Below are 27,649 nucleotides of genomic sequence, written 5' to 3'. Positions count from 1 at the left end.
AATTGAGGGGGGGTGGGGTGGGGGGGGGGTGGGGGGGTATAGTGTGAGGGTGTGGTGGTCATTTGTGAGATGATCTTTAAAAAAAAAAAAAAAAAAAAAAAAAAAATTAGGGGGGGGGGAGGGGGGAGGGGGGGAGGGCACGGGGGATGGTTTGGGTGGAGTCTATTGCGGTATGTCAGGTAAGAGTAGTTTCATCAAAGCATCAATCAAATCTAATCATAAATAAAGAAGTTATGGCAATTTTAGCAAAATTTAATAATTTGACCTTGAGAGTCAAGGTCATTCAAAGGTCAAAGTAAAATTCAAGTTGCCAGGTACAGTAACCTCATGATAGCATGTAAGTATTTGAAGTTTGAAAGCAATAGCCTTGATACTTAAGAAGTAAAGTGGATCGAAACACAAAATTTAACCATATATTAAAAGTTACTAAGTCAAAAAAGGGCCATAATTCCGTAACAATGACAACCAGAGTTATAAAACTTGTCCTTTTACTGTACCCTTATGATAGTTTGTGAGTGTTCCAAGTATGAAAGCAATATCTATGATACTTTAGGGGTAAAGTGGACCAAAACATAAATCTTAACCAAATTTTCAATTTTCTAAGTATAAAGGGCCCATAATTCCGTCCAAATGCCAGTCAGAGTTACATAACTTTGCCTGCACGGTCCCCTTATGATAGTTCATAAATCTTGCACGTATGAAAGCAATAGCTTTGATACTGTAGGAATAAAGTGGACCTAAACACAAAACTTAATCAAATTTTCAATTTTCTAAGTATAAAAAGGGCACATAATTCTGTCAAAATGCCAGTCAGAGTTACATTACTTTGCCTGCACAGTCCCCTTATGATAGTTAGTAAGTGTTGCAAGTATGAAAGCAATAGCTTTGATGCTTAAGGAATAAAATGGACCTAAACACAAAACTTAACCAAAATTGTCAATTTTCTAAGTATAAAAAGGGCACATAATTCTGTCAAAATGCATGCCAGAGTTATCTAACTTTGCCTGCCCAGTCCCCTCATGATAGTAAGTAAGTGTACCAAGTTTGAATGCAATAGCATTGATACTTACTGAGAAAAGTGGAACTAAACGCAAAACTTAACCAAAATTTTCAATTTTTTAAGTATAAAAAGGGCACATAATTCTGTCAAAATGCACGCCAGAGTTATCTAACTTTGCCTGCCCAGTCCCCTCATGATAGTAAGTAAGTGTACCAAGTTTGAATGCAATACCATTGATACTTTCGGAGAAAAGTGGACCTAAACGCAAAACTTAACCGGACGCTGACGCCAACGCCAACGCCAACGCCAACGCCGACGCCGACGCCGACGCCGACGTCGACGCCAAGGTGATGACAATAGCTCATAATTTTTTTTCAAAAAATAGATGAGCTAAAAATGTTTGTTTCCGCTGACATGTCCTAAAAAATTAGGGTAGGTAGGTAGGCAAATAATTTTATTTTTAAAAATATTTTTTTTTATAGAAAATGTCGTACATGGTGCATCTTCTCATTTTTTTGTGTACAACTGTATGTACAATAAATATGATGATGTATGTAATGCTATATGGCTTTATTTAAATGCTTTTATGAAATAAAAACTTGCTGTTCATTTATTTTGCATTTGTTGCTTTCCTTATTTCCGAGTTTAATGTTGACTTCTGGCAACGGCTTTAATAGTCCATTTTATGACCAATAAAAGGCATAACTTAAGTTGCAGTAAGCTTGACCCTCAGTGTCTATAGGGATTCAGTGTTGATATACTTTCTGTTCCTTTGGGATCATGGAGTGTATACTATATTATTTATAATTTATAATATATTAAATAGCCCAAAAGCCGTGCTAGGGGGACGCGAGTTTATCACCATAAACAGACCCAATCAAACTGGGTGTGCTAATATATTTCTTGGATGCAGTTTATGCTTCCAAAGCAGTGTTTTTTTCCACTTATAGGGGTATGGTGGCGGGGCCCGTCCAAAGGGGAAAAAATGCGTCGTTTTTTAGGAAAAGGGGAAAATAGAAAATTCACTTGTTTATATGTAATGATATTTATTATATTAATACACATGTTTGTATGAATATAATAATCACAGCTGAATGTCTTTGTCCTTTTTCTTAAAATTAAAATATATATCAATGATTTTTTCAACATTTAAGTTTCAGACAGTTCAGCCTTCATGCACAGTCTCAGTTTTCTAAGCCATTTTGAGTCTAATTGGGATCTTTTAAATCGATAAAATGGCAAATTTGAGCTTTTTTTATCAATAAAATGGACCAAATTCAGGTGTATTTTTTACCCGATTTTAAAGCCGAAATTCTGCTATGTTCCCAATCCCAAAAAGTATACTTTTTTCCCAAAATGTGGCAAAAAATTCCCAATTTCCAAAAAAAGTGTCTAATGCATATTTTATCTCAATTTTAATTCAATTACATAGAACCAAGTATTATTTAATTTTGTTCTTTTAATTTGAATGATTATAAAGAGTTATATGAAATTTAGTATTTCCCTAATCAGTGGACTTTTCGTGTGGAAAAAAAAGGCTAATGAATTTATTTTCCCAATTTCATGAAAATGCCGATAAAATTCCCAATTCCAAAGCCATGGGATATCTTCCCAAAAAGTGGGAAAAAAAACCTGAAATTGGAATGAATTTATTAACAAATATTGACACAATATAGATACACCAGGTCTTTTCTTTGCCATTTTGGGCGAAAAATGAAATTAATGTGAAAAGTCCACTGATTTGGGAAAAACTATTTAATACAACTCTTTATAATAATTCAAAATAATATAGAGTATAGCTATAAACATTCTTAGTTGTTTACGAAATAAATTTGAGATATATTTATCATGATTATGAGACAGTTCTTTCTAAAAAAAATAAAAAAATTTTTTTTTTTTTTTTAACTTCTGGAGGGGATTGATTTTTTTTTACAAAATGGGGGGAAAAGTATATACTCTTTTTTGAGGGGAATGGGGCCGAATATCGGCCCCGAAATTGCCATAAAAAAACACTGCAAAGGACCACATTTTTAGATTATATTATGTACTGGTGTTGTGGGGTCTATCTACTAGGGCTAGCGCTGTCCCAAAATTTCTTTGAGCCAACCAGGTTTTTGTTTTTCGATGCACGAAAACTGGTTTTGAAATAATTATATATACATATATACATGTACTATCAACTTGTTTATATTTCATTTTAATGACAACAAGGGCATATCACATATCATAATGTAACATACAGTTTTCAATATAGAAATAATTAGAATCAGGGGTTGGCCTAGGGTAATATTTTAGGGAGAGTCTTCTCTCTTGACTGGCATTTAGGGAGAAGTCAGGAGAAATAAGGAGAAGCCATGTTTTTTTGTTGTTTTATCTTGTATATCTTGTAATTAGTTGCATTATTTGTTACCCTTTTATATTGCTGAATACAACATGTGCATTATGAATCCTGCTGATTCAATTCTCTTAATTTTTTATTAAATCAACAATCAAGTATAAAGAAAACAACCCAATAAACAACCCTTTTACATTATTCAAGTGTGCATGAAAGTGTTTGATTATAAATTATTTTACATACATCTAGCCCACAATTAATTTTATATATTTTTTTTTTGGGGGGGGGTATATTTTGGTATTAATTCATTTAATATTAAATATTAATTGTGTCTTCTTATTAAAACATTATAATTACCCTATGCTCAAATTCAAGTAGAAACAACAATAAAACCATTTAAATACACAAGTCTTTGACAATCACAACAGTGTTTCCAAATGACGTCAATTAAACCAATCCCTAAAACTGCAAGCTGTCAATGCTGTCGGTAGACTAGACATCAAAGGTCTTTGATGTTGGGGCCGATTTCTAGAAGTTAAAACTGTGAACTTGTAACAGTCCTCATCAGGTGGCAATTATGGCCAAAAGGCATTGATCAATACAACGTTACCGGCAGCATGCAGTACTGTAAGATACAGCATGAATACATTAGCTCCATAGAGGATGCAATGTGTGAAAACTATCGGAGATTTTACTTCAATTGTATTTATTTGTATCGGGTGTGATGAAATAAATTGTTTGCTGAAATTTAAATGTGATGTTGCTTTACAGGTATTATTTGTTTATGGATTTACTTGAAAAAAAAGGGCGAAATGAATTTCTCTTTTCTCTTTAATAAAGGCGATATTAGCTGACGTTGTATAGTCTTTCCAATTGTATTTTCAGGTGAATACAATTTAAAATATTATAAATCACACTGTCTGTATCACCGCATGTGTATTCGTCATTCTATTTCTTCTATAAAGAACTTCGAAAATAAATTATAATCGACGAAAAATAATGTATCCGAAAACAACAGTCCGAAAAATTGTACGCGTTTTCCACATTAAATAAACTGTGCATATCGTTTGACTGCAGACATTGCAAAACCTAGCGCATATACAATTTGGTTGACATATTGCTTTACAATAGCATTTTTTGTAGGTAAAAACAACTTAAGTATCACCTTTTAATTTCAAACGATAATCGGCAGAAAGATGTAACATCGTCGAAATAGAACTAATTATGTAATCATCCTATAATTCAGATCGATAGTCGGGAGAGAGGTGTTAAGTAATCAGCTTAGAAATAATTTATTTTTTGGTACGCTTATTTTGATTTGTTAATCTTTAAATACGACATATGCCATCGGCCGCTATATTGTTGGCAGACGACAAGATCAACTAGTGTGTATTCCAAGTGTACAGTGCCTGCGCATGAATGACCCTATATTGTGTGAGCAAACTCAATGCTGATTGACCAGCTCCCACGTGCGCTTCAATAACAATAAAAAATAATATGCGGATAACGTAGACAAGTTTATTGAGCGTCACCGAAAAATACGCGGTCCGATTTTTTCGAATTTTGGGCTCAAAAAAGATAAGAACCGGCGGCAAAAAAATAGGTAGGGTCGGGCCACCGGAAACAAACAATTATTTATGTTACGCCTGATGTGTAGTGGATGTGGTGTCCACCTAATGATATGGAGGTCACTGGTTTGATCCCCCGTGTGGGAGCATTCATTAGAAATCTCCAAGAGACACCCAAGAACTCAAGAGAATTTCAAATACATGTACGTAGTTTATATGTATGTACTTTATATTTAATCGAACTAAAAATAGGTTAAAACTAAAAACTGAAACCCTTATTAATACATTTTATTTTGAATAAAGCAAATGTGGAAATTCATTAAAAATAACGAGTAAAATTTAAAAATTCTACTTTAAAGTTATCATGATAATTTAAGATTTTTTGAATTTAAAAATATTTAATGATAACAGAGGCGTAGATAACTGTTATCTACGTCTCTGATGATAATGATAAATTGTATATTATCTAAATGATACTAATAAAACATTAAATGTTAATTTATGAAAAAAACTTTTTAATTTATCAATATCATGGTATTTACAACTAGATACAGGCAATTATATCAGAAACGTGCATTAATTATATTCATGATCAACCCAGACATTGGTAGTGATTTATGTTCACTATTTTGATTAACGTTCTATACATGTCCTGTCATCAAAGGCATTTTTCAGCCAGTACTACAATCGGCAATGATAGTCTGTATTGCATACATATTCAATCGTCTATGATCGATTCGCTTCCTCAAACTGAACAAATATTTAATGTTTACATCGCGAAACGTAATTCATCCAGTTTCACTTTCGGTTTGGTTGGTTTTGTAAACACAGTTATTTCATCTAAAAAATTGGATAAAAGGCTGATTAAATAATAATGGAAAAGTAAATCATTTGGATAATAGGTCAAAATACAACACAAATGAACGTTAATATTGCTCTTAATATCAATGTTTTGGTTAAAGTTTGGCGCTAGTTCAACGCGCATCGTATACAGCCTCATAACAATAGACTGATAACCTTTTGCGTAGTAAAGTAGTAATACATGGCAAGATGGCGACCGTAAGGTCATAATATAACAAATAATTTCCCTATATAATTCAATGTAAAAGCGACAACTTTAAGCGAAAATAAATGCAACATTTTGCACATAGAGACCCCCATAACCATACCTTTTCTTAAAGGCCATTCTAAGCGGAATCGATTTATGCAATAAAAAAGATATGTCATGTACAATTCAAGAAAGAACTTGACACTAATCAAAATCGACTGTTTTTGCTACTTTTTTTCGACCGTTTTTTTAGTGGAATGTAACCTTTTTCAGTGCAATGCTTTACTATTGTTTCCAAGTTTATCAAATTTCAGGCATCCTGTAATGAATACCATTATCTCCGAAAGATAAAACCCGAACAATAGTTTAAAGTGTAAAACATGCCTTCGAGTCAACCATGATATTTTTTAGAGAGTACAGCCCTCCATGAAACGAGTATTTAGTATATTGTAACCGTAAGGTCTATTTTTATTTGGACGCGATAGCGTAAAAATAATGAAGCGAGTTTTGCAAGTCAGTATGAGCTTAGCCACAGGCAGCAGTATCATAAATTTGCCCCCCCCCGGGACCCTATCCCCCCCCCCCCCCCCGAGCTTACCCTAGACCTATTGTGTATGGTTTGACGTTTCAACAACGAATATTGACAAAAATACACAGTATGAAAAAATAACCCTCGTATATGTATTATATATACACAAGGTATGAAACGTACTATATGCCTATTGCTGAAAGATTGTGGAACACTGGACGTGACCTTTTTCACCGAAAACACACATGTTCCCATGCAGTTGCCGACAAAATGCATCTGGATTCGTTAAAAGACAGTAAAAGCAACGTGATTACACAACTTACCGATCTCCTGCTCGGCTAATAACTTTAATATTCAATTATATTTGACTTTCTCGCTATATGTCACTCGGTATTTCATCTACACATGTACACCATTTTAATTTTATAACGCGTCATCTGGTTGGTTGTTCTCATTGTGTTGGCCAATAATATGGCGTTTAACAATCGAGCGAATGACAAAATATGACAGCAAAACATGGACATGTAGCGAGAAAGTCGAATTTAAATGACTATTAAAGTTATTAGCCGAGTAGGAGATCGGTTAGAAGTGTAATCTCGTTGCTGTTACCGTCTTTAACGAATCCAGTTGCATTTTGTCGGCATCTGCATGGGAACATGTGTGTTTTCGGTGAAAAAGGTCACGTCCAGTGTTCCACAATCTTTCAGCAATAGGCATATAGTACGTTTCATACCTTGTGTATATATAATACATATAAGAGGGTTATTTTTTCATACTGTGTATTTTTGTCAATATTTGTTGTTGAAAAGTCAAACCATACACAATAGGTGTACATTAAACAATCTGGAACCCCTGGGGTAAGCTCGGGGGGGGGGTAGGGTCCCGGGGGGGGGGGCAAATTTATGATACTGCTGCCCGTGAGCTTAGCTACGCTGGGCGGAGCGTCGTTGTATACAATCGATATTGGCCAATGAGAGTGCACGCTTTGCATGAGCGACAGCACTCGTAGGCCTGCATTACCTGCAGTAAAATTATGCATTCGACAATTGAGTCGGAACAGTGGTGTAATGGTAGATCGCTGGCTTAGTAAACGAGAGGACCCTGGTTCGAATCCCGCCCTGTCCACTGGAATTTTTCTGAGCAAGAAATTTATCCCACATTTGCTTTTCTCGTGGAAATTGCGCATTACATGCAAAATACAGTTAAATCATTTATTTGACGTAAAGAATTTTAATAACTTAAAGTTGAATTCATTACATACCACTAAATTGTTTTGTCGAATTCTCAAATTGGCATAAATTAATTTGTAATCCGAAACACGCTTCTGAATTTTATTGTTAACGCCACATAAACAAATTGTAGCTTCAAATAAACAGCGCTTCGTGTATTTTTGCGGTTTCTTTGTCTCAGTAAAAAGCGCGCGAAAACTTTGAAGTCGTGTACAACGTCACGTGAAATGTGTTGGTGTATTTATTGAACAGCAAGTCAGGCGACATACGTGTGTTCAGTTGGAAAACCCCGTCTCGATTGGACATTTATTTTATCACATCTTTTAATTGTCACATATGCGAAAAATTAATTTGCTACTTAAGAAAAAAGGCGAATGTTTATGTTTATGAAATTCTTGAGTTAGCTATTTAAAATGGAATATACAGAATAATCTGGCATTGAACAGCGACGAGAAAAGAAGCAAGTATGCAATAATTGATAAGAGTTGCGCTGATACGGATGCATTGGGGAATCGATCCAGTTGAGATTATGCGAGTCTATGCGTGAGTAAGTGTTCAGCAATGAAATAAATGTCGTTATCCATGACTTTATAGGTTTTTTCTTAAAGAGTAATAACAGGTTTTTTCTTAAAGAGTCATAACAGACCAAAATAACGTCATAAGTAACGTACAGAGGGGGCTCATCTTTCTACCTTATGTAATTTGTCATGTCGGCAAAATTGTTGCTCAATAATTAAAAGAAAATCATTAAAATATTAGATACACATAAAACAACATGTACATGATTCTAGGCTAGATATTCTCTAGCAAGGAAACCAACATTCTAAAGATGGTTGGCATTGCAGGAACCAATTGCGAAAGAAAAAGAGACGTTATTTTGTCTAAGTTATCTCTATAACATAACTATTAGAATAAACTGTGCATCCACAATTCGACCTGTACTTTAAGAGACACTCTTTATAAATTTGAATGGGTTTTGTTCATTTCAAACGTGCGATACAAAAAGCTGTTACATAATTTTGAAAACTGAGTCGCGTCTAAGGTTATGCAATAGCGTACAAATTCAGTGCCTTCAGCGCTTTGATCATTGATTCGCCATATTGAGAATTGAGAGTACAGCCCGGTACTCTAAATGCAGTTGGCCCTGCCTAATAAACGGCGCTTATAAACTAACAAATCAAATCACAGATAGTGCCGGAACCCAAAACCAGTGACATCGGATAGATCGTATGGTTACATTGCAAAGTTGAAACCGATGTTTCTTATTGTGAAAAAAGAATAACTGAATGTGCAGAGTAAAGTTATTAAGCGAATTTCCTACCAACTTCTCTTTTGGTAAGCGATACTTTTTTCATTCATTAGAAAAGCTACCGTTCTTAAGCAAACCACAGGCAGCAGTATCATAAATTTGCCCCCCCCCCCCCGGGACCCTACCCCCCCCCCCCCCCCCCCGAGCTTACCCCAGGGGTTCCAGATTGTTTAATGTACACCTATTGTGTATGGTTTGACTTTTCAACAACAAATATTGACAAAAATACACAGTATGAAAAAATAACCCTCGTATATGTATTATATATACACAAGGTATGAAACGTACTATATGCCTATTGCTGAAAGATTGTGGAACACTGGACGTGACCTTTTTCACCGAAAACACACATGTTCCCATGCAGATGCCGACAAAATGCAACTGGATTCGTTAAAGACGGTAACAGCAACGAGATTACACTTCTAACCGATCTCCTACTCGGCTAATAACTTTAATAGTCAATTAATTTCGACTTTCTCGCTACATGTCCGTGTTTTGCTGTCATATTTTGTCATTCGCTCGATTGTTAAACGCCATATTATTGGCCAACACAATGAGAACAACCAACCAGATGACGCGCACGGACTCTAGATTCACGGACTCTAGATTACACGGATAAGAAACGGGACCGTTACGCCAAATATCTTGTCGTGTCTAAGTCACGTGACCGGAGTTTACATACGGGCATCGCGGCCATTTGCAATCAGCAGCGGAAATGTAACCAATTTCCTGCATTTTATTTTCATCGTTGCGCAATGAATTGAACAGTTTGGCGAACATGTTTGCGACGGTTAATATTTGTAAGTATTTCTTCGTCAAATGCATTGATTATTGTTGACCCTGTTGTATTATTACGTTTGGAAATGGTGCTTTAAAAAGGTCATATCGAATGAGTTGTTACGGTTGAAAAAAATCTATTATGGCAGCTAACCAGACTTCTTCTCGAAATAAACATATTTATTCACAGTGGAATCACCAACAGCGCATATCATCTTATACCTGTGATGTTGTACATTGGCAAGATTGTGTTTTTATGAGTGATCTAATACGTTTTGGCACTGAAAATAACTGGTAGATTTGGACATTTTTCCATTTTTTTTGCTACACATTTTGGATCTACTGACAATGATTGCACTTTATCAGATTTCTCCTTTGTACCAATTGATGTTGTTCAAAACAATCTAGACCGTTTATGTAAAGAAACATATTGGATACACAAATTAAAAACTATGATTCCTAACGGTCTAAATAATAAACTGCTGTATGACATATAGAACATAAACATAATTTACATATACATTTGATGTTTGTCTATTTCTATGTTTTTTTTATAAATTATATTATTACTAATAGACTGTTGTATCAGCAATGATCCATCTCTGTATTATTTATTATGTAATATAATGAACTATATATTTTTCCGCCAAACGACGTTACGTTATTGTATGACGTTGACGTCACTTCCTTTGTATTTGTTTATATTAATGTACTACTGATGAAGGCTACGGTAATGTAACGACTCGCCCCCTTAACGACTCGCCCCATAACGACTCGCCCCCTTTTTTATAACGACTCGCCCCACATGTATAACGACTCGCCCCACATATATAACGCAGTGCTCCAGCTAGAATTTGAAAAGGGCAGGGTGGCTTTTTTGTCAAAAGGGCACTTTCGACACGCAGTATTTTGTGAAAAGGGCACTTTCGACGCGCAGTATTTTGTGAAAAGGGCACGTTCGAGCGCGCGGGTGTTTCTGGAATGCTTTCTATTGCATGTTAATTTATATGTTATAAATAATTGTATTATTCCCATTATTATCAAACCATTCAAATATAATGTCTACAATGAGGATTAAACTAATTACAATGTAATAAGAGATTTATGAATTATCATATGTAAAAAAAAAAAAAAAAAAAAAATTTTTTTTTTTTTTTTTTTTTTTTTTTTTGAGGGGGGGGGGGGGCAGGGCGGAGGTTCGGGGGGGCAGGGCGGAGGTTCGGGAGGGCAGGGCGCGGCGCCCTTCGATTAAGGCCTAGCTGGAGCACTGTAACGAATCGCCCTATCAAAATAAAATGTTATATTATATATGGTAATATAAATGAAATCAATTCATAATATGAATTTAAGGTTCAGCATTGTTTGATAACCATCGTTCAGCGGTTTTTTGCCTTATACCTGACCTTATATACGTCTATTGCAGGCATATTCTGAAAAGTAATAATTTTTATTTTATGATGTTTTTTTACATCTTTGTTCAGTGACAATATTATCATAAAGCAAGACTATTCGATATCGGCACATTTGTCTCATGTCATACTTTCCTTTATATTTATAAAAAGAAGCAAAGGCTAAGATCATATCGACAATTAAAGATTCCCAGGTTAAATTACTCAAGAATTTGGGGATTATCGTTATAAAGGAGACCGATGAATTAACAACAAAATTGACAGGTACATTACCGCGGGCGGGTGATAACAATCAACAATACACGTGTCATAATCGCGAAAGCGTGAATACCTTGCTTCGTGGTAAAGATATTTTCATATATACGGGTATTGAAAGGTAAGAAAAATGAAAAAAGGTCTTTGCCGAAATTTATTTTTTTGCAGAAATTTTACGGACGCAATTCATCTGTAAGATAATTTTTTATGATAATAGTATACCATTATTTTAAATTGATAATTCGACTAACACCATGCCTGCGCCTCCTTGTTTGTTTTGTCTACGACGGGTGTACCAAACTCCAGAGCGGTGACATGTAACAACTGTTCACGGTGGCATCACATAAAATGTGGTAACACTGGTAAGTACTTCAAAAACGTACAATCGAAGATAAATTATTTTTTTGCGTTGTAGTATTATTGTGTGCCATCTCAACTAGTCAGCTGCTGGACTTGTGTTCAGCCATGTACGGACCTGTGTAAATAGTTGTTGTTGCTGTTGTTGTTTGTGTAAATAGTTTTTAAATTTGTTATGAATAAAACGTTTGAATAAAATCATTTTCATAAATTCAATGTTGATAATATTAAGATATAATTATATTGATTACTGATGTATTACTGTCTTTTGTAAACTTTTCTTATTAATTCAATGTATTGATACACACTGCGTAACTTTCTATTTTTATAAGTTGTTGTTGTTGTTGTATATAAGTACATAAGTATCTAATAAACCATCAACACAAAAAAAGTTTTTCTTCTATATTTCTCTTTCTATTCATCTGTACTGTTTACATTTAACATAGATGCTAAAAATGTAACAATAAATATGATGGGGCGAGTCGTTATATATTATATACGCAAAAACATAGTTATGTTACTGTGGTAACGCATAATATTAATTGCAAGAGTTGAAAAAATTCCAGGTGTCTTGAACATATCATGCAGGATGCGATACAGTATTCCAGTTTCTGTTGAAAGTTCCTGAAAAAGGTGAAAGTTAAAGTAAAGCTTTTTAACAAATTTCATCAAACTTCTAATTTGCCAAATCTTAAGATATTTTTTCAATACCCCACCAGTTTTTACCGACTTAAAACACAATAAAATCGAAATTAAATAAAAATCCTACCATATAAGTAATGATGGGGCGAGTCGTTATCTATGTGGGGCGAGTCGTTATACATGAGGGGCGAGCCGTTATAAAAGTGGGGCGAGTCGTTATAAAAAGTGGGGCGAGTCGTTATGGGGCGAGTCGTTAAGGGGGCGAGTCGTTAGTAAACCAAGGCTACGGCCGAAACATGTTTAGTACCAGAATCATTTAAATAAACAGTGACGTGTTTGTACGATTTATTTAATTTTATTTTTGACATTTTTTTTTGAAATTTATGTACAAATAAATGTCAAGTTGGTTGACGATAATTTCTAAATTCTATGTAAAAGCTTGGTAAAAAGCTGTCACAAGTGCTTTTCACTGTATTTAATATAAATAACATGGCCGAAGTGTGCAGACAAACTGATGTACTTTCTGAATTGGAAAGATTGGGAGAATTATTAAATTATATTTAAAAGATGAAAATTGGCTGTAGCCCGAAATACTTTAAATTTCAATACACTGACTCTAGATTTAATAGTAGTAAGTTGTAAATATGTTAGGAAGACGATCTATTTTTACCTTTGTAATAATCTGAAAGTTGCTGAATACCGGTTAACGAGATGGGGACGGTATGGGGGAATAAGCACAACTTTCAAAAAGGCATGGCCAGCAAAGAGCCAGATCAGCCAGGTCGACATACACTGCATTTTTTGTGAAGTTATAAGCCCCAGTATAATATTTTTAAATACTTTATTGAACATAGTAACACATTTCTCATGACAAACAACATTATAAGTCACACTGTATGAACTTCAACATTTTGGCTATAAATATATCTGATCTAATTTTCTTTTTTTAAACATGTGATATTTACAAATTTAAAAATATTAAGATCAAAATGCAGAATGATGGGAGTAAATTCATGAAGTCTGGCTGTTTTCCGGAAGTCTGCTAATCAACTTTTAAAGGTGTCGTAAGGAGTAACATAATTTATTTAATTTTTATATTGTGCAAAATGATTTTTGTTTGTGAAGTCTATAATCAAAATTATACATTGTCATATTTTTGCAAATAATGTTATGAGCTGCTTTAAGCGAAAAGGGGTTTTGAATTGTTGACCATTTCTGATCCACGTATGGTCTGATCACTTTGCAAGCCTGTTTGCTACCCGGGTTTGCTACTTCACATTAGATTTTTCTTTCAGAACTGTTCTGAGAGCTTTTGTTTTTGTTGTTTGTAATAATTTAGATTTTTTCTTTCTGGCTGTTGCGTGTCCCCTCATCGTTAGAAACACAGACAGCATCTTTTCAAGAATGATCATGGAATACTTCCCAGGCATGAGTTTTTCTGCATAGTATTGCACCATGAAAGCATCCATTATTTGTTCTTTAAGTTCTTCGGTATGAATGTCACTACAGCTCAAATTTTCATCGACGGTTTTGCGGCACTGATTTTCAAATTCCCTTACTAATAGGAATGTGTCTTCATTGGGGATTTTTAGGCCCCCTCTGTTTAGTTTTTCCGTCCACTTTGAATACTGTTTTGTAATTGAGGTTGATTCGTTGTTCTTCTCCATGTTGCCAATCGCAACCACAAGCGATTCTTTTTCTGACACTTTTACTCGTTTCACTTGTTTTGATAGTGCACGTATCAAATAACCGCTGATAAAAAATAGAACGGCTTGTTCGTCATGAGACAGCTGCGGAGCTTCTTTCTCTGACCGAGTGTACATACTGCTTCTCTTACTGATGAGGTCCTCCAGAACCTGGTGCAGTAATGTTGCTGCAAACTGTCGCACTGGAAGCGTGTCACAGTCAACAATTTTGTTCACAATTTCACTCACTCTGTCAACTGAATCTATTCTCATCTCGTAGAAAGCGGCGAATATTGCTTCTCGATGGTTCATTTCTTTAGATGTGGTGTTGAAAATCTTGTGGAATGGCTCACATAGGAACTCTGTTAATTGTTTAACCACTTCACTGTTAGTCTTGAGTTTTTCAGAAACTTTAATGATTCCTTTGCCATGTACAGAGAAACTTAGCTTATGAAATTTGTTGTCACCTACACTGTTTATTGCTTCTGGCACTGTTTCTGCGAATATTTCACTGAAGTCTTCTCTTTTGATCTGGAATGGAGATGTTTTGTTTTTTTGTGTCACAGTCGACTTGGTTCCAGTGGGCTTGGTACCAGTTTGTGGTGAATCTTGAGGCTTATAAAACTCTGACACTGAAAATACAAAACAAAAACATAAAAAACACAAGAAAATCATTTGTAAAAAAAATCTGGGGTATAGCCCCTTTAAGCAGACAGCAAAGAGTTTATCATGATTTTACTGAATTAAAGAACATATTTTATTTCATTTCAGAACCAATTGAAGTTGCAGTGAAAGTTAACCGTCCGACTATCAGCATGCCTGTCCTTAAGCGAGGCAGATCCAGGTTGTCCAGTAGGAAAGGAGATTCTAAGAACCATGGCAAGAAATCGATCGACAAACACTCTGCAGTCAACATTGAGATTTCTCAAGGTAATGTCCACTTTGGAGAAATGATGGCTGGGGCCCTTAAAAGGGGGGGAATTTGCGTCCTTTTGAGAAAAAAGGGGAATTGGGGATTTAAAAAAAAAACACTTTATAAACTTATCACTTAAAAAAATTGCTATATTTTCAGGGCTCTATTGTTTATGTCAAACTTCTTAAAGAATGTAATGCTATAAATAAAATTTCATCCTCAATATTCCTAACTATAATGTTCTTTCTTGTTTTAATACTTCCAGAATGTGAGCCAGAGGCGATGTGTGACTCAGAAATAGTGACAGCGTCGGAAGTTATTATAGACAAGAAAGCATTCCAGATATTTGAGTACACTTACGCCAGTGACAACTTCTTCCGTCAGTGTTTAACAACATTAAAATCCGACACTAGTGAAACTGTGACAGAAGCTGATGAAGGAAGCTTAGACTATGCAGATGAATATTATGTGATAATAAACAAACATGCATTTCAGTACTATGAGCATGATGACCTGGATTTATTTGTTCAATCAAGAAAAGCTAGACTATTCAGTAAGTTCAAGGAAGACTGCTCATATATTGATAATGATGATTATGTGTGCCATAAGAAAAGTAACTCAGTCCGCTTTGTGCAGATGTATGACAGTGATGATTTAATGAAATTGAAATTAGCTGTGTCAGTGAATGAAGATTTCAGTGTTAGCATCCAGGTACATGACAAAAAGTTACCGTCCAACCACGAAATATGGAGTTCCATTCCAAGAATTTGCACCACCACGTTCACTATGTCAAGGATATTAAGAGAAGTTGGTCGGTTCAATATCTGCTCCGGAAATCCAGACCCAGACCTTCAAACGTTTATACCAGAAGGATCGTACTTGGACGCAAGGGATGGTCCATCACGACAAGGGCTACGCACATGTTACACTGGAACATCTACCATAATATCAACAAACTGTCAGCTCCTTGTTCAGAGCAAACGTTGTAAATGTTGTCAGATCTACATGTACCGACGTACATTACGCACTCTACTCTCTAGGCAAGAGAAAACACCGAAAGTGGACACCCCTAAGAAAGACTGGTTGCACTGTCAAACCCCTTTCAACAAGCTGACACCTAATCAGAAATTCTACAAGTTTAAGCAACACCAGGAATACACAAAAACACTGGAACAAGAGAATGAGAAATTGAAAAGACAGATCAAAAATGAAATTGACAAAAATGGAGTGAAATTAAGCGAAGATGAAAGCATGGATTTTATGGAACTGCTGGAAAATTCTATAGACACAGAAAGTTCATTGTACAGAGAAAATGAAAACAGCTACAAGTCATTATTCTGGGAACAGCAATTGAAATACAATCAATTAAATGACAAGCGGCAGATGAGATGGCACCCAATGATCATAAAGTGGTGTATTCTACTTCGTAGTAAGTCCAGCAGCGGGTATGATACTTTAAGAAAATCAGGCTTTGTCAGTCTTCCAAGCGAGAGACTTCTGTATGACTATACACATTTGATTGAAAATGGTGTTGGGTTTCAACCTAAAGTTGTGGAGATGTTATATAATGAAGTATATAAAAGTGAAGATCCTGAAAGTGTGCCAAAATGGAAAAAAAATTGTGGGAATTTTACACGATGAAGTAAAAATCCAAAGTGATCTTGTTTATGATAAACAAAGTAGAAAGTTAGTAGGATTTGTGGACCTTGATAAGATGGGAAATGACTTAAATAACATTGACGAGGTCTTGAAAAATGAGGATAGACAGTTGGCTAAGCAAGTACTCGTAATAATGGTTAGAGGTGTTGCCTCCTCTCTCAAATTTCCGCTGGCCTTCTTTGCTACTGCCGGGGTGAATTCTGACCAGCTTTTTGGTTTACTCTGGCAGGCAGTCAGGATACTTGAACTTGACTTGGATTTAGCAACTCTTTTCATTACAAGCGACGGAGCTTCCCCCAACAGGCGATTTTGCCGACTCCATCGAGGTCAAAATGAAGGAGTAATTTACCGTGCAGTCAATGACTTTGCTTCAGACAGAAGATATATTTATTTCATCTCAGATCCACCACATCTCATAAAGACCACTAGAAACTGCTTTTCAAACTCATATGCACATAAAAATACCCGAAAAATGTGGAATAATGGAAAGGATGTATCGTGGCTACATATCGTAAATCTGTACAGGGACCATTCTCAAGATCAGTTGTATCGGTACTGTAACAAGTTGACGAAAGAACATATCGACATGACATCCTATGGCTGTATGAAAGTGAACAAGGCTGCACAAGTATTGAGTGAAACTGTCGCTTGTGCCCTGGAAATGCTGTACGGAGATCAAGTGTTAGAAACAGTTACATTCATCCGTCACATGGACAAATTTTTTGATTGTTTGAATGTACGCCATTTAAATGAGGCACAGGCAACGAGAAAACCAAATCTCAGACCATACACTTCTGTAAATGATGACAGGCTTAATTATTTGACTGGAGAGTTCCTTGAATACTTTGCACAGTGGAAAACAATGTTGAAACAAGACCGGGTGTCTTTTCTAAATCGGAGAAAGCCAGCATGATGTTGAGTTACCAGACATTAGAAGGGATTGAAATGACTGTGAAATCTGTTGTGGAATGTGTTAAATATTGTCTAGAGAGTGGTGCCGAATTTGTTCTAACAAACAAGTTTAACCAAGATCCGATTGAGCAGCATTTCGGAGTTCACCGGAGTAGTAACGGGGCCGACACAAATCCAACACTTCAAACATTTGCAAACACCATGGTTAGACTGCGTACGGTCGGTAGCCAAATGATTGCTCCCCTACGTGGAAACACTAAGCGAAAACTGGAATTGGCACCAATAGACAATACTCCGTTAGAAAAGAGGCAACGAAGGAAATCTAAATAGTGACCTTAAAGTTAAACTGTATTGGATAAAAGGGGTAAAAATTGTGACCTTGATAGTGGAATTCTTGGAGTATATTTTCCACAAAAATGGTGTAGATTTGTGTAACTTTACTGAATGATATGTAACTTGTGTTTTCTAAATAACAATGTGCCAAAAGTTAAATTGAAACCATGTATATAAATGTGTTGGTTCTGAGAAAACTGGTCATAATGTATTTGGGTAAATTGCCATCCCAGATTAGCCTGTGCAGTTCGCACAGGCTAATCAGGGATAACAATTGCCGCTTTTTTGATTTTTTTTTTTTAAATTTAGTCTCTTCTTAGCAAAAATCAAATTAAGGCGAAAAATGTCGTCCCAGATTAGCCTTTGCATGCTGCACAGGCTAATCTGGGACGACACTTAACGCACATGCATTATGCCCAGTATTCTCAGAACACGACTCAAATGACATTACAATTCTTAGTGTTTCAAAAACAGGTCATGTTTGATATTAAGTGCTCACAACCCACTGTTTTTTTTTACAGAGTAATACAAACTGTATGTCTTTTAAAGGTCTATGATGCCTTTCAATAAAATGTGGCTGCCACATCTGATCATGTACTCAAATTGTATTAATTGATTGTTAAATCCTATTTTCAACATTATATTTCTCATGTATAAAGGGCTATGCTGGAATATTGTATTAGCGTAGTGTGATCTGACATTATTTAGTTAATACATTTTGTTACCTCCCTTTATGGATGTGACAATGTTGTTTCATGATTGTACAATATTAAAACTAGTGCTTTTTGAACGATGTACTTATGTAGACTTTTTATTTGGACAAAGGCTTAATTTGTTTTTAATATGTTGGAGATTCAGTGGCTTTTATGTCCTAACAATTGATGTCTGGACTGCTTTTTGAAAGTCTTCATCTCTTGTTGTAACATTCTAAAAGTGAACTCTATATATATTATCATATATATTCATCTCTTGTTGTTAAATTCTAAAAGTGAACTCTTTATATATATTATTATATATATATATATATATTATATATATATATGAGGCTAATGAGCCTCGTCATGAGGAAAAGGGACCTTACAGCGATTGCGACAAGTTTGGATCACCTCAGTCTGATCAAGATCAAAACTGTTCCGTTAAAATCTTTGACTTACTGGCATGAGTATTGAACAGATTGAATCCTGATCAGACTGCGCTTTCAAGCACACGCTGATCTGGATCTTAAATGTTCGCAATCACCTTAAGGTCCATTTTCTCACAACGCGACTTTTTGCAATGAAAACTGCAGGAATTTTAATGGCAGGATTTTTAATGTTTAAACCTTAACCACTCTTATATATAGTATTATATAGTATTTTCAATGTATTATATCATGAAGCGTGAGACTTAAATAAAATATAGTATTGTTATTGTATTGTTTTCAATTCAATTATCAGCTGGCTCGAAAGTGCAGTCTCATCAGGATCCAACCTTTTCGATATTCAGTCAGTATACAAAATATGTTAGACGGACATTCTAGCTCCTGATCAGACCGCCCTTTCGAACGAAGGCTGATCTGGATCCACACTGGTTGCAATTACATTCAGGTCCTATTCCAATGATGCGGCTCATATAAGCTTGGCTAATTAATGCTATACAAAGCGAAAGAAAGAGCGCACAAAGTCTAGAAGACAAGATACAAGGAATTCATAAAAAGGTCAAATTTGTGAAGCTGAACAAGATGTGTTACTCTTTACCAGTAGCAATAAGACACTCCGATTCAGATGCAATTGACGAAATAAGCATGCTCAAACAAATGAAATATTTACCATTCACTCTTTCGTATCCGTGCTTGGAAATCATATGACCCCGAAATCGAGACATTGTCTTGTAACTTTTTGGGCACTCTGTACACTGGTAGACACCCACTGATTCGATTGCTTTTGTCACTTTTACTTTCTTACATGGTTGAACATTCTCAGAATCATCACTGCTACATGTGTATTCACCTAACAATTCGTCTAAATCTAAGTCGTCATCGTCCCAGTGAAAAAAATCCGATTTTGAATAGTTGGACATGATGCACTGATGTCAAAATACGAAATGACCTGCGTAACACCGACCGTGATTTTCAAGAATCTTAAAACAATTTTAATTAATTGATAATTTAAGGTAAATAACCTTTCATATATAATTATACATAATTACCTTTTTGATAATAAACAACAAACGATGAATGTTTTTTACACCCATTTTATTTGAAGTATGCAAAGCCGAAAAATATCAAGAGGGTCCGCTATATACGCGGTCTCGTCATAAAATTAACACCCTTTCTGTGTTATAAACAAGAGCCGAAATCCTTAATTTATTAAGCTTCATTAATTATTAGCTTTATTGATATGTCTCATAAACCAAATATTTCAATATATTCCATAAAAAATATAATAATCATGGCAAAGGAAATTCAATGGCCGGTATCTAACAAAAGCATAATCGCCAAGACCGTAACATCAGTTCGGTGCGTTCGGAACGCGCGCTACTTTCTTCCGCCTTCATTCCTGAATTACTTTCGTTTTTAAACAATTTTTTTTCTATCGTATACAGAATTCTATTCTCCTAAGCAAGATGTTATTTTTAAAACTGAACTCCAAATATAAACGCTACAAATTGGTATTAAGTACGAACATGTCAACCGTAAATCTAGATTCTAAAACTCCAAAACGGTATGATATTTGCAAAAGTTAAAGTTATAACTCGCCGGGCTGCCCAAATCAGAAAGAAAAACTCAATATATATTTATATATCTGAAAACTACGTAACGTAAGCTTTCTAATGATATATAATTTGTCAAAATCGGCCGAGAAATGAAACTATAATTTAACAAAAGACGTGAGTGGGTACATCAAAATGTATAACCTCGGCGCTTCGCTGTACGCTACTTACAAAAGATCGATAGCCACGACACGGTAAAACGCGCGGTGGTAAAACATAAAATGTGTATTTCTTGTGTTTAACTCGCTATAAATCCATTAATAACAACGGGAATCTACTAAAAGTTATATTTTTTTGAAAGAGGATTTAATAAGCAACAAGATAACGTATACACCAATAAAATCGGATGAATAGTTTTTGCATAAGGTTGAATTTACTACAGTAAGGGTCAAATACTCGATTCATCTCCTATCAATATACACTCACTCCGTGTGACGCGTTATAAAATTAAAATGGTGTACATGTGTAGATGAAATACCGAGTTGCCATATAGCGAGAAAGTCAAATATAATTGAATATTAAAGTTATTAGCCGAGCAGGAGATCGGTAAGTTGTGTAATCACGTTGCTTTTACTGTCTTTTAACGAATCCAGTTGCATTTTGTCGGCAACTGCATGGGAACATGTGTGTTTTCGGTGAAAAAGGTCACGTCCAGTGTTCCACAATCTTTCAGCAATAGGCATATAGTACGTTTCATACCTTGTGTATATATAATACATATACGAGGGTTATTTTTTCATACTGTGTATTTTTGTCAATATTCGTTGTTGAAACGTCAAACCATACACAATAGGTCTAGGGTAAGCTCGGGGGGGGGGGGGGGATAGGGTCCCGGGGGGGGGGGGGGCAAATTTATGATACTGCTGCCTGTGAAGCAAACACGGGTTAGTTCTTGGCCTTTGGTGGGGTGCACGTTTGTGTTAACGTTTAAGCATAATTATGGCAGTCTTAAAAAGGTGCTGGTTACCTTAGTTGGTATTTCATATGAATGTCAATCCATGGACCGTGATAATAATAAATTAGCCCGGCTAAGTTAATTTTTATGTAAGTAACGCTATTTTGATTGTTTGTATTTTGTTTTCATGTTTGGATTTATGACAGTGAAGAAATTGTCATTTACCCCACCCCGTCGCAATGCTGCCTGATCTTGAGCTTCAATCAGGCAGTAGCCCAACTTAGCAACTAAACCCATGGGAATTGTTTTTATCCATTTTTATCCCTTGTATATTATATGACTTCAAAATCTCTTAATCACCTAACAACACTATCTTTATTATTGTACAAATTCTTACTTTGCTAAAAGATATCTCTCTCAGCTTTTACTTTACTAACAGTCAACACGCATCCTGCCCATAATACTCGCGAGAGCGTGAGGCAGTACTATGAGATAGATAGTCCTGGAATAGCTCCAATAGTATTAGGGTATACAACATGCAGATCCATGTCATTTTCTATTTGACTTTTTTTTAAGCAGAAAAACTATCAAATACACGTACAATTTTTCTTGACCCACAAAAAACCAACCTGATACCTCATTTGCTAAAGTACCAGACTAGAAATCCAAGGATTGCAGATTCAAGTAGTGGTCAGTCACTTAAGATAATTGGGGAACGTTCATGAATTCATTTCAGCATTACAATTGGCTTATTTGAAGAATGGCATTTTTTAGTACCTCAATTGTCCTAAATTGGGTTCTGGGTAAAATCATGAACTAATTGCACTAATGTTTTTTACTGCTTACATCTTAAATTAATTTATGAGGCAAATAATTTTTCAATAAAAAATGCTGATTTCTTCCTTTGATCAAAATATTAGTTTGATCAAGTAAACATGAAAAAATATTTTCAAAGATATTATAATCATTAATGTGTTGAGCAATAATTAAGTAAAAGAACTTACCATTTGTAGTGTATTTCATTATTATTCAGTTTTGTTACAGAAACTTCATCACACTCTCAACATTGAACACTTCATAGTAAACACAAGTTTAGTTACTTTTCCAAACCTCTATTAATGTTTATTGATAGATGCTTGCTTATCCCTGATTATGTTTCACACTCTTCACACTAATCAATGATTTATTCACTAAGACAATAGAAATGTCCTTTTGCATTTCCTCACATTCCATTTATTAGTTTAGTTACGTATCCAATATTGTGTACTGATAATACATACCGAGTATTTATTAACTATTACACACTTTTCAAACTCCTCATGGATTTATCCAATGGCAGTAGCAAAGCCACTTTGTATTTCTTCACATTCACTTAAAACTAACCAATCACCAATTTTACTCTATGATTTGTTATAGTCCACTTTTCCACTATTTAATGATAATCCACATAAACAATATTCACTTTGTATTTCATCACATTCCACTTGGTCATATTCTAATGTTTTCTGTATTTAACACATGCTTACTATTTACTGGATGATTCATTTCATGACAAGGGCTGTTTGTAAAAACATGCATGCCCCCCATATGGGCTGTCCGTTGTAGTGGCAGCCATTGTGTGGATACGTTTTTTGTCACTGTGACCTTGACCTTTGACCTAGTGACCTGAAAATCAATAGGGGTCATCTGCGAGTCACAATCAATGTACCTATGAAGTGTCATGATCTTAGGCAAAAGCGTTCTTGAGTTATCATCCGAAAATCATTTTACTATTTCGGGTCACCGTGACCTTGACCTTTGACCTTGTGGCCTCAAAATCAATAGGCGTCATCTGCGAGTCATGATCAATCTACCTGTGAAGTTTCATGATCCTAGGCATATGCGTTCTTGAGTTATCATCCGAAAACCATTTTACTATTTCGGGTCACCTTGACCTTTGACCTAGTGACCTCAAAATCAATAGGGGTCATCTGCGAGTCATGATCAATCTACCCATGAAGTTTCATGATCCTAGGCGTATGCGTTCTTGAGTTATTATTCAAAAACCATTTTACTATTTCGGGTCACCGTGACCTTGACCTTTGACCTAGTGACCTCAAAATCAATAGGGGTCATCTGCAAGTCATGATCAATGTACCTATGAAGTTTCATGATCCTAGGCCCAAGCGTTCTTGAGTTATCGTCTGACAACCACCTGGTGGACGGACCGACTGACATGAGCAAAGCAATATACCCCCGCTTCTTCGAAGGAGGGCATAAAAAAGGGTAATTTCTGTGTAAAAGAGTTGCATTATTGCAATTCTTCATCTCAACAATAGGGTCATGATGATTCTAAAGCCTAAGCACATAAAATTTTTTCAAGCATGGCCTTGGAATCGGCAAGATAAAACATACAAAGTAAATGTGGCTTCAAAAGTTGTACAAAGATTTTTCTAAGATTTTACGTGGTGACCAAGTTTTTGGACATGCACGACCCAGTTTCTAACTCCAGATAGTGTCAAGATAAATATTTGGACCGGATTTAATCAATATTGATTCATTAATGTGGCCTCTAGGGTGTTATGATTATTAGCTCACCTGTCATGAAGTGACATGGTGAAGTTATGTGACCGTGTGATGTCCGGCGTCCGTTTGTGCGTGCGTCCTTCAACAATTTGTTTGTGAACACAGTAGAGGTAACAGTTTTCATCCAATCTTTATGAAATTTGGTCAGAATGTTTATCTTGATAAAATCTTGGTTGGGATTGTATTTGGGTCATCTGGGGTAAAAAACTAGGTCACTAGGTCAAATAATAGAAAAACCTTGTGTTGACAATAGAGGTCTCCGTTTTCATCCAATATTTATGAAATTTGGCCAGAATGTTTATCATGATGAAATCTGGGTTGGGATTGTAGTTGGGTCATCTGAGGTCAAAAACAAGGTCACTAGGTCAAATAATAGAAAAACCGTCAACAATTTTTTTGTGTAGACAGTAGAGGTCACAGTTTTCATCCAATCTTTATTAAATTTGGTCAGAATGTTTTTCTTGATGAAATCTGGGTTGGGATTGTATTTGGGTCATCTGGGGTCAAAAACTAGGTCACTAGGTCAAAAACTTGGTCACTAGGTCAAATAATAGAAAAACCTTGTGTAGACAGTAGAGGTCGGAGTTTTCATCCAATCTTTATGAAATTTGGTCAGAATGTTTATCTTGATGAAATCTGGGTTGGGATTGTATTTGGGTCATCTGAGGTAAAAAACTAGGTCACTAGGTCAAATAATGGAAAAACCTTGTTTAGACAATAGAGGTCACAGTTTTCATCCAATCTTTATGAAATTTGGTCAGAATGTTTGTCTTGATGAAATCTGGGTTGGGATTGTATTTGGGTCATCTGGGGTCAAAAACTAGGTCACTAGGTCAAATAATAGAAAAACCTTGTGTAGACAATAGAGCTCACAGTTTTCATCCAATCGTAATAAAATTTGATCAGAATGTTTATCTTGATGAAATCTGGGTTGGGATTGTATTTGGGTCACCTGGGGTCAAAAACTAGGTCAATAGGTCAAATATTAGAAAAACCTTATGTAGACAATAGAGGTCACAGTTTTCATCCAATCTTTATGATTTTGGTCAGAATATTTATCTTGATAAAATCTGGATTTGGATTGTATTTGGGTCATCTGGGGTCAGAAACCAGGTCACTAGGTCAAATCATAGAAAAACCCTGCTGTAGACAATAGAGGTCACAGTTTTCATCAGATCTTTATTAAATATTGTCAGAATATTTGTCTTGTTAAAATCTGTGTTGGGATTGAATTTGGGTCATCTAGGGTCAAAAACTAGGTCACTAGGTCAAATTAAAATAACTACTTTTGTAGACAATAGAGGTCACAGTTTTCATCCAAACTTAATTAAATTTGGCCAGAATGTTAATCTTGATGAAATCTGGGTTGGGATTGTATTTGGGTCATCTGTGGTCAAAAACTAGGTCACTAGGTCAAATCATAGAAAAACCTTGTGTAGACAATAGAGGTCATAGTTTTCATCTGATCTTAATGAAGTATGGCGAGAATGTTTATCTTGATAATATCTGATTTTTGATCGTATATGGGTCGTCTGGGGTCAAAAATTAGGTCACCGGGCCAGTTCTAGTAAAACCTTGTGTAGATGAAAGAGGTCACAGTTTTCATCATGTCTTAATGACATTTTGTCAGAATGTATTAATTAATGAAATCTTTCTTGGGATTGTATATGGGTCTGATAGAATTTAAGTTGATGTAGCAAGGTTAGACAGGTGAGCGATTCAGGGCCATCATGGCCTTTTTGTTTTTATAAGAATTGGTCTAGAATTTTTATGCATGTGACCCACATTGGAACTTTACCTAAATATTGTCACTGTAAACATCAAGTTTGACCAAGATTCATCAAGAAGGAGCTAGCCTACAAAATATGGCCTGTTAAATGAGAATTTTATTTCAAAGATTTGATTGTGTGATCTAGTTTAAGGAGGCACATAATCCAGATTCAAATCATGTCAACATATTGTTGTGATAAATATTCTGACAAAGTTTAATCATGATTGAGCAAAATGGGATGTATGATTGTTCAGCAATTTATCTTTGCCATCAGAGTGGCAGCAAGCTAAATTTACATGACTAACAATTCACACGTCATATTTAAAGGACTGAACACAAGAGCACACCCTGGGCTCTCCATGCTGTCTTTTGTTCATGAGCCCTTCTTCTATTTATGTGTAATCATCAACTTCAGCTATCCTTCATTAACTCTGTGCACAAGTTCTTTCAAAAGCACATGTAGCCTGAAATTAAAAAAGTTTTGATTTCTTACATACTGGATAATGATTTTGTTCCTTTTTAGCATCATTTTTTATCTCACGAGCCAGAATATTATTTAACATTGACTTGTGACGTAATGCAAAATTTTGTCTTAATTTGCTTATTAGTAACTTGGCAATTATGTTCCATACAGATTTCAATAAAGAAAGGACAATAACTTACAAAAGTATCACTAGTTTGAGCCGTGTGTATCATAGTAAATCACCATCAATAAAAACATTTTTTTAAACCATAATCCATACATTTTTTTTACTTGCAAAATGGTTTTTAACAAATTTTTTAGATGAACAGCTAACATAAATATTTACTACAATATAGAATAAAATTATCAATGCCATTGTAAACACTGCAAATAGAAGTACAAAACCCATCACTACTTAGTTAAATATTTTAAAATTGCACAACAATAAGAAACTTAATTATTTTCAAATTTAATATTAGAATGTTAAAGCTCCTTGTCATATGTGCGCCTGACTGTGAACAGTGACTGTTTACATAACCTATGCTAGCAAGAGCCTTTTTTGTGTGGCTCAAGTCCTATGCATAAAAAATTCAAATCCTTTTTTTAATATTCATTTAACAATATTAAATAGAAGAAATAACAATAATTTCAATTTCCTTAGTAACAAGGGCTGTTTGTAAAACATGCATGCCCCCCATATGGGCTCTCAGTTGTAGTGACAGCCATTTTGTAAATATGTTTTTGTCACTGTGACCTTGACCTTTGACCTAGTGACCTGAAAATCAATAGGGGTCATCTACGTGTCATGATCAATGTACCTTTGAAGTTTCATGATCCTAGCCATAAGCTTTCCTGAGTTATCATCGGGAAACCATTTTACTATTTCGGGTCACTGTTACCTTGACCTTTGACCTAGTGACCTGAAAATCAATAGGGGTCATCTGCCAGTCATGATCAATGTACCTATCAAGTTTCATGATCCTAGGCATAAGCGTTCTTGAGTTATCATCCGGAAACCATTTTACTATTTCGGGTCACCGTGACCTTTACCTTTGACCGAGTGACCTCAAAATCAATAGGGGTCATCTGCGAGTCATGATCAATCTACCTATCAAGTTTCATGATCCTAGGCATAAGCGTTCTTGAGTTATCATCCGGAAACCATTTTACTATTTTGGGTCACCGTGACCTTGACCTTTGACCTAGTGACCTGAAAATCAATAGGGGTCATGGTCAATCTACCT

General features: G+C 35.3%; 1 protein-coding gene, 1 long non-coding RNA gene and 1 pseudogene across 5 annotated transcripts in view; 2 read left to right on the top strand and 1 right to left on the bottom strand.

Moving 5' to 3' along the window:
• LOC127867238 (uncharacterized) overlaps positions 1 to 27,649 on the bottom strand; it is a 169,570-nt gene that overhangs the window by 121,104 nt on the left and 20,817 nt on the right. For 2 of the 3 annotated variants that reach the window (XR_008043389.1, XR_008043388.1), the window contains exon 5: positions 22,834 to 26,406. This is a non-coding gene — a long non-coding RNA (uncharacterized LOC127867238). Of the gene's footprint in view, positions 1 to 22,833; positions 26,407 to 27,649 lie in introns of those variants that run through there. The other variant, XR_008043390.1, reaches the window with a different exon arrangement.
• Positions 8,910 to 27,649, top strand: part of LOC127867217 (uncharacterized) — an 84,850-nt gene continuing 66,110 nt past the window's right edge. For both annotated transcript variants that reach the window (XM_052408265.1, XM_052408263.1), the window contains exon 1: positions 8,910 to 9,044. In XM_052408265.1, coding sequence (XP_052264225.1) covers positions 8,996 to 9,044 — 49 coding nt within the window. In that variant the 5' untranslated portion in view covers positions 8,910 to 8,995. The remainder of the gene's footprint in view (positions 9,045 to 27,649) is intronic.
• LOC127867209 (uncharacterized) lies at positions 16,071 to 18,547 on the top strand (annotated as a pseudogene).

This window comes from Dreissena polymorpha, chromosome 2 (genome assembly GCF_020536995.1).
Source record: "Dreissena polymorpha isolate Duluth1 chromosome 2, UMN_Dpol_1.0, whole genome shotgun sequence".
Lineage (NCBI taxonomy): Eukaryota > Metazoa > Mollusca > Bivalvia > Myida > Dreissenidae > Dreissena > Dreissena polymorpha.
Note: the sequence above shows the minus strand (reverse complement) of the source record. Positions and strands in the feature narration are given on the sequence as shown.